General features: G+C 32.2%; 1 protein-coding gene across 4 annotated transcripts; it reads left to right on the top strand.

The window, feature by feature from the left end:
- Positions 1-4,702: 4,702 nt before the first annotated feature.
- Positions 4,703-7,832, top strand: LOC131844286 (TAR DNA-binding protein 43-like). 4 transcript variants are annotated; one of them, XM_059193126.1, is made up of 5 exons: positions 4,703-5,635; positions 5,879-6,728; positions 6,821-6,885; positions 7,122-7,224; positions 7,313-7,832. In XM_059193126.1, exons 1-2 carry the CDS (start codon positions 4,798-4,800, stop codon positions 6,157-6,159), a joined length of 1,119 nt encoding a protein of 372 aa, XP_059049109.1. In that variant the 5' UTR covers positions 4,703-4,797; the 3' UTR covers positions 6,160-6,728; positions 6,821-6,885; positions 7,122-7,224; positions 7,313-7,832. The 4 variants fall into 4 exon arrangements, with proteins under 4 accessions (XP_059049109.1, XP_059049106.1, XP_059049107.1 ...); XM_059193123.1 differs by having other exon boundaries at positions 4,703-6,728; positions 7,313-7,829; XM_059193124.1 differs by having other exon boundaries at positions 4,703-6,160; positions 7,313-7,827.
- Positions 7,833-8,443: the final 611 nt, after the last annotated feature.

The raw sequence follows: 8,443 nt of genomic DNA on the forward strand, positions 1-8,443 counted from the left end.
CTACCCATGACGCGATGAAAGAACGTAATGGAAATAAAACGCTTCACTCAACTACTAGTTTTTTTCGATAACAAGAATAATTATAATACCTATATGATAAACCTGTTACATCAAAATATATGTGGCTTAATTAATAAATGTAGTTATTTGGAATTGAGCTTGAATGAATTCAGACAGAATAGGATGCATATAGACATAATTTGTCTTTCAGAAACATTCGTCAGAACAGGTGACGACTACAATATAAAAATAAAAGATTTCAATGTTGCATGTTATTTCTCTAGAGAAACTGAAAAGCGTGGTGGTGTGTGCATTTTATTACGAAACCCATTACAAGGTAAAATAATTAAATTCTGCAAAGAAATCTCCGAGGAAAAAAATTTTGAATGTTGTGGTATTAGCGTTCCTTTATTGGACTGCATTATTGTTTGTATATATAGGACTCCGAACTCGAACTCACTCAATTTTCTAACTAAACTCGATTTACTCATACACACATTGACAAAGAAACATAAACGTATAATAATTGCTGGTGACATAAATATTGATATTTTAAAAAATAATAATTTGACATTGACATTGAATGACATACTCCTTAGTAATAATTTTAATATTCACATAACTAAGCCGACGAGGAAAAATACTTGCATTGACAACATTTTTAGTAATATAAAGGATGGAATAGGTAATATACACCAACTTCAGTTATCTGACCACAATACAGGACAAACGTTAACTTTCCCCAGTAAAAAAAATAGGCGAAATCACTATTGGTACGTGGAAAAGAGAGACTACTGTAAAGACAATTTATTAAAATTTCGTGAATGTTTATCGAATCTTTCGTGGTCTGATGTTCTATGTGACAATGATACTAACAAGTCATTTGATAGTTTTCACGATACCTTTGTTTTGTTCTATAATCTATGTTTTCCATTAATAAAAGTAAAGATTAATGCAAACACATCTTCTCCAAAGTGGTTTACTAAAGGAATACGAGTGTCTTGCAATAAAAAAAGAAGACTAAGATACATTGCATATACAAAAAAATGTGTCAAAAATAAATTAAATTTTATTCAATACGACAAATTATTAAAAAAATGTATTAATATTTCGAAAAAGCAAGAACATAACAATTATATACTTAAAGCTAAAAATAAGTGTAGAGCAACCTGGGATATCATCAAAGATAAAAATGATAGTGTAAAAACATATCAGCAAATTGACGCCATAAACTATCATGGAGAAACATTAAGGGATCCAAAAAAGATAGCTGACATATTTAATGACTTTTTTATTTCTATATCAAATGACAATCCCAAATATTATTCCAATATCGTAAATAAACAAATAATTACAAATAAAATAGATAAAACAATATTTCTAGAACCGTGCACTGACAATGAAATCCTGAAACATATTCTTTCGCTAAAAAATACAAACTCTGTCGGTTTTGATAATATATCAGCCACTATTTTAAAAGGTTGTGCTGATATTATTGCTCCAATATTATCGCATATTGTAAATAATTCATTTATCCAAGGCAAATTTCCAAGCAGACTAAAAACTGCAATTATTAAGCCAATACATAAAAAGGATAGTAAATTGGAATTGGGTAATTACCGCCCTATAGCATTAAATTCTAATCTATCCAAGGTATTTGAAAAAGCAATGTATAAACGTATATCTAGCTTTCTGGATAGGTTTCAAGTTATTAAAAAGGAACAAAATGGTTTTCAAAAAAATAAGTCGACAACTTTAGCAGCCTTCACCTTAATCAGCACAATTACCGACAACATAGATAAAAAGATACCTGTTACAGTAATATTTTTGGATATGAGCAAGGCTTTTGATGTAATAAATCATGACATATTAAAATCAAAATGTGAAACATATGGTATCAGGGGACAGGCCTTGAAATGGATTGAAAGTTATCTATGTGACCGGTATCAGTGTGTAGAAATTAACTGTATAAACAATAAATTGCTTTCTTCAAATTTTAGGTCTCACTATTTATGCAACAGAACAGGAGTCCCTCAGGGCAGTGTATTAGGACCCCTTCTTTTTCTAATAAGTATTAATGACCTACCTGAAGCAACAACGGAACATTGTATCCTATTTGCAGATGATGTTTCTGTGATAATACCACACAATAAGACTTCAATCAATTACAATGACAGGATTAATAAAGCGCTTCTTGACATTGGAGACTGGCTTGATTGTAATCAGCTACGAATTAATATACAAAAGACTAATTATGTGCAATTTGCTAATTATAAAATGACAAATAAATTACTTACAATAAAATATCGTGACGAGCTAATCGCTAAAGAAAATGCGGTCAAATTTTTAGGTATTACTTTAGATCATAACTGTAACTGGAAAGAACATGTTAATAACACATGCTCTAAACTTAATAAATTCGTGTATGCTCTCAGACGCTTACGGAATACAGCAAGTGAGAAAGCAGCTATTACAGCATATCATGGCTATGTTGGTTCTGTTTTAAGGTATGCGATATTACTATGGGGTAACTCAACTTACATCAACAAAGTTCTAATCGTTCAAAAAAAATGCATTCGCGCAATTTGCGGTCTGGGTCCCATTGACTCATGTAGACAGTATTTTAAGAAATTGAAGATCTTAACAGTTTCTTCTTTATATATTTTGGAAATCGGACTGTTTGTAAAGAAACATCCTGAATTATTTAAAAAAATTGAAGAATGTAATAAAATTACTCAAAGAGATCCTACAAAATTGAGAATACCTGCAGTAAATAGTGCGCTATTTCATCAAAATTGTAGAATAATGTGTATAAAAATTTACAACAAAATACCTCAAACTATTAGAGAAATGACTTTTGAAATTTTTCAAAATAGATTACGCAATTGGTTAATTGAGAGATGTTTTTATACAGTAAAAGAATTTTTAAATTTTGATGGTAAAATGAGTTAAGAATTGGATAATATTAATATAATAGTAATGACATAACAGTAATAATATTGACATATAATGACTAAATAATAATATAGATATAATAATTTCTTAAAATTGTATAATATAATAATGTAATATGCTATCTGAAAGACAGAATTGTGTAATTATTTACAGAAGCATAACTAATATAAAATTTTGCATGTCTTCATATAAGACGGATTGTATGGAACCATATGTACTTTATAACATCTGTGCACACCACATTTCTCGCAAAATAAATCATTTCATATCATTAAAATCATTTCATTTCATTATAGGGCAGACGTATTCATAAATGACAACAATATCTAGTAAAAAAAATAGATTTATTACAACGTTCTAATGTATTTCTTATATTTAAGTAGCTATGTAAATTGGTAATACTCATCACTGTAGCGTTATATGTGTGCTATAGTGAGTATACCGGTAAATAATTGTACTATTTATTGTAGTTAGTATTTATTGGTATTGGTAATGTGCGACAATACTTATAAGAAACACAAATACTCAACGCGGAGTCGTAATGCGGACTGTTTTACACTTAACTTAAATCTATGTTTGTAGAGATATAAACTAATGGAAGAGTCTCAAGTGCTTACCGAAATTTTACAAGTGTAGGCACATCTGTAGGCACAATGTGGTCGAGTGTCTTCAGTAAACGTGCTCATTAAATGCCCAGACATGTGGCTGGGTGTTGGGCCGGGTCATAGGACTCCCTAAAATATGGTCAAGGCGCAGTGATGGCTGGCTCATCCGTTATACTAGTGAGTAGCCAGAACACAAATTAGAAGGTGCTTTTGAACACCGGCAGTGACAGACAAGCAGGTAATATATTGTTAATAACACAGAACAATTACCACAGTGCCATTTGGACCCACGCGAAAAGGACCTTGTGTTATGGGTAGACATATAATAGAAATATTTAAAAATATATTATAAATATATCATACTCATTAATATTTGCACCGTGCGAGAATCAAAACCGCGACCAGACCAACCAAGCCTTTAAAGTGGAAAACAATAGGAATGAAAACAATTTGGACAGACAGTCATCGGTACTCTTCTAGGAGGGCGCAATGGATGACTACTGATAGTGTATCTCGCTAGAGGGCGCCATTAGAATATAACATAAGTCAACAACCATCGTAGTTAGCACACCTCTCTAATTTAAGAAGTTATTACATTATCAAACATATTGGAAAATTAAATTAACTAATAATATTAATCCTACTATTGAATACTAGTAAAATATATAATATTAGAATCTTAAATATAAATCAACCTATTTTTCTAACATACAAACTATATAATAATGGTGAACACACGCAAATTTAAATTTGATCAAATGCAAGGGAGTATACTAACTCTATAGGGGAGATGGGAATTGTTGGTAATGTGGACTAATTAACATACTGGTAGCAATGTACCAGTTGACCTCCACGCGGTTCTCCCTGGAAACCATCGTGGTAAATCGCCATTTGCCAAGATCGGCTCACTGTCCTGACTTCATTTTCATTCTACCACACTCCACTGGTACCCTGCTAGTGTATACCGTTGCGTAGGCGAGTACATCTTTCCATTATTATACTTAAGAAAAAATACTAACTCACATTGGCCCATTGCTCAGCAGCTGTGTCAAAAAGTACTCTGTGGCAGTAGCCATCTTGTTTCATGATTTTTACTAATTGTCAAATTCTAGTTCTCTTGAGTAGTATATTCTTTGTTCTAGTTTGTCCAAGACGAGAATACATTTGACAAGCTATAATTTATTATTCAAAATTACCTTTGTTGTATTCCATTTTGATAATCATTAGTATATGCATCATGTGTTGTAAATCTGAAAATTATAATGAAGATTTATTTGATTACATCAGAGTAAGTGAAGATGAAGATGATACGAATGCCGTGGAAATACCCTGTGAAATGGACGGCACATTACTTTTGTCAACGCTTGTAGCCCAGTTCCCTGGAGCATGTGGTTTAAAATATCGGCACCCTGATAGTAAATCTGTTCGAGGTATTCGCTTAAGTGATGGAAAGCTTCACCCACCTAGTGAAGTCGGTTGGGGAAAACATCTATATATTTGCGTTTTTCCTAAAGAAAATAAACGTAAAATGGAGGATGTATCCCCCGAAAATTCAGCAGCAAAGACAAAGCGATTAGAAAAGAAGCTTACTTGTTCAGATTTGATATGTCTAGGTTTACCCTGGAAGTCCACAGAGGAGTCCATCAAACAATATTTTGAACAGTTTGGTGAAGTTGTTATGGTTCAATTAAAGAAAGATAAAAATGGTTCATTTAAAGGCTTTGGCTTTATCCGCTTTGCCACATATACTTCACAGATGAGAGCTCTTGCACAAAGACACAATATAGATGGTCGTTGGGTGGATGTCCGAATTCCAAACTCTAAAGAAGGTGTTGTACCTCAAATGCCATGTAAAGTTTTTGTAGGAAGATGTACTGAAGATATGACAGCAGATGACCTCCGTGAATATTTTTCAAAATTTGGTGAAGTCACTGATGTATTTGTTCCACGTCCATTCAGAGCTTTTGGGTTTGTCACTTTCCTGGATCCCGAGGTTGCACAGAGTTTATGCGGAGAGGATCACGTCATCAAGGGAGCATCTGTATCGGTATCCAGTGCTGCACCAAAGATAAAAAGTAAGTCTAACCAAAATTGGAAAGATGATTCTTATGGGTCCAACAATTGGGATGGAAATAGGTCGACTTCTTCTGGGGGACCAAATAGCAGTAGTGGAAACAGTAATAATATTGATACACTTAATATGCAAAATCTGGGAATAAATCCAAATGGAGGGCCACCAAATAATTTTAATTTGCCTATAAGTCTTGTTGCTGCAGCACTAAACCAAGCTGGTTGGGGTGGTTTTCTTGGTGGTCCAGGTAATTCTGGACCCAATAATTGGCAAGGCGGTCCACCACAAGGGAATAATTCTGGAAAAAACTGGAATAGCAGCCAAAATTGGAATCAGAATGGCCCACCTCCATCATGGAATCAAGGCGGAAGCAGTGGTCAAGGTTGGAATGGCGGTAAAAATGGAAACTGGAACCAAGGAAATTGGCCAAGCGGTCAAGGCAATTGGAATGGTAACGGTAGTGGTGCTGGTGGAGGTGGAGGGGGCTCTGGCTCCAGCAGTGGATGGAATAATAAACCACAGACATGAGGTGAGCTGTTACTTCAACCAGTCATAATTGGGATGTTTGTATGGAAACTAGGGTAATGAGTGTATATGAATTTATAATTGTTGTAAGTTTGTCATTAGTACTATACTATGCATAAAGTTGATCATAGTGAGTAATGTATTTGAAAGTGTAAACCCACATTGTTTTAATTATTGTAAGATGACTAGTATTGTGTGTATATTTGTGATGTGGTATGAAGGTTCTTAGAGAAATAAATAAGAATGTCTTCTGAGATGGATGTTTTAATTTTTCAATATAGATAATTACTAAAATTAAGTATAAGTAGTAATTATGTCATACAAGAATATGGACTACATTTTGCTGTAGTTTTTCTTTCCATGTTGCAAAAGGTTGTGAATGCATATATCTTTGATTGTGAATTCTTACTCAATGTTTAATTCAAGAAAATATAAAAGTGTGTCGCCCTGTATGAGTGTCATGCAAGATGTGACTGCTACATTCAGACAACCTAAATGAGGTAAAGTGTAACCTGCCTGGTGCCTGGCTGCCTGTGCAAGTGGATGATACCTGATGCTAGCTGCATTCTGGGGTGAGTGTGTTGGTCAGCGGTATGGCCTGTATGATGTACATTGTGTTAGTGTATAATGAATGAAATATGTATCTTTTGTTCTTTTTGTACAGTCAGTAGCAATTTCATGGATGACAATCAAGAGTGCTGTTATGTGGCAGTGTGAATATGTAAAGTGGTAATAATAATTAATTTATGTTTAATCATTAATTTGCTTTAAATATATAATTATTACATCTATATATGAATATTAAAACATCAATAATGACAAATGTATATATACATAGATAAAAAAGTAATTTGTTCTCTTGTTTTTTACTTACCATTCTACAAATTATGTATCTAAAATAAAACTTTGTTATTACTATTATAAGTCTTATACTTCTGTTTAATCTCTCCCAACTATTCTTACAGGTATTCTGAAGCATCATTTTACATATTGAATACTGTTGGTGAAAATGAACTTGAAATAGTTGGATTAGGCAGTATCTGAAGATTAGCTGCCTTCCATTTAAAGGTGGTTAAATAATATATGCCTTTTTGAAAATTTTATAATAATTTGGTTATGTTCCCTTTATAAAAATCTCATTCTTGTTTCATTTCAGGTTAACCTCACAAGAGAAAGAAGATTTAATGTAACATCACAAACTTAAAGATAAAATAAGAATATTGAAACTAAAGTGAAATTTTGTTATCTATTATTGGGAAATTTTTATAGTAGTTTATTTTTAACCGTCTCCAAAAAAGGAAGAGGAGTTTCAAATGGGGCTGTTTTATTAATGTTCATTAATTCATAACTCTGAACTGATTTGAATAAAAACTTCTATCTCTCTCTCTTCTATCTCTCATTTGAAAAAGTACACTTACAGATCCATGTATTTTGATGTAGTAAAGTTTACCTAAGAAAATTAGTAAATACATATTTTTCTTTTAAGATTATCAGTAAGAAATTACAAAAAAAAAAGAAATGATTTCTCATACTGTCACCAAAATATATCAATTAAAAGAAAACTATAGTGTGTTCATTTGAAATTGATATTGTGCAAGCCCAGCCAGGCAGTGTTCAATTTAATTGAATTTGACTCAGCATGAGTCAAATTCAATTAATTTCAAAATTTTTAAATTCAATTAAATAATTAATTATAGTCAGCGTCAAATAGATAGTGGCAAGGAGCCACTATCTATTTGACGCTGACTATACTGTGGAAAAATAGTAATATGTAACAACAAATCCATTCTGCAACAAATAAAAGAAACCCCAACCAAGATAAGAAAATTATAGTTTTATCAACGGCGTAACGTGGGTCAGTCCTATAGCAATATCCGATTGCCAATAAATGGATTTTCAAGTTTCCAAAATTGTTTCCTTTTGCAATCAATAGTTTTTATTTATTATAAAAAAAATCAAATATACCTTAGTTCGATATTTATTCCTTTAATAATTATTTACCCCTAGAATGTTTAAGGAAACATTAGTCGATTTTCAGCTATTCATTTAATATATATAAGACCTAAAAGGATAGTGTTAAACTTTGCAATATTGCGCCTAAAGACTTGCAAATTGATAAAATTTTCCCATTAATTTATTAATTCTTCGTGTTATATGACGCTGCATATATTGGACGGTCTCGGTAGTAAAGCGGTTTAGTACACGGGTTTGATTCGTCGTACGGTACAAACATTTATATTTATGAATATGATTGTTTGTAGTGGTTGTTAAGTATAATATGTATTTA

This window comes from Achroia grisella, unplaced genomic scaffold (assembly GCF_030625045.1).
Source record: "Achroia grisella isolate CSIRO2021 unplaced genomic scaffold, CSIRO_AGI_Agris_v1 utg402, whole genome shotgun sequence".
Lineage (NCBI taxonomy): Eukaryota > Metazoa > Arthropoda > Insecta > Lepidoptera > Pyralidae > Achroia > Achroia grisella.

Coding starts and splice junctions, on each gene's coding strand:
- LOC131844286 (XM_059193123.1), top strand. CDS start 4,798: ATGTGTTGTAAATCTGAAAATTATAATGAAGATTTATTTGATTACATC.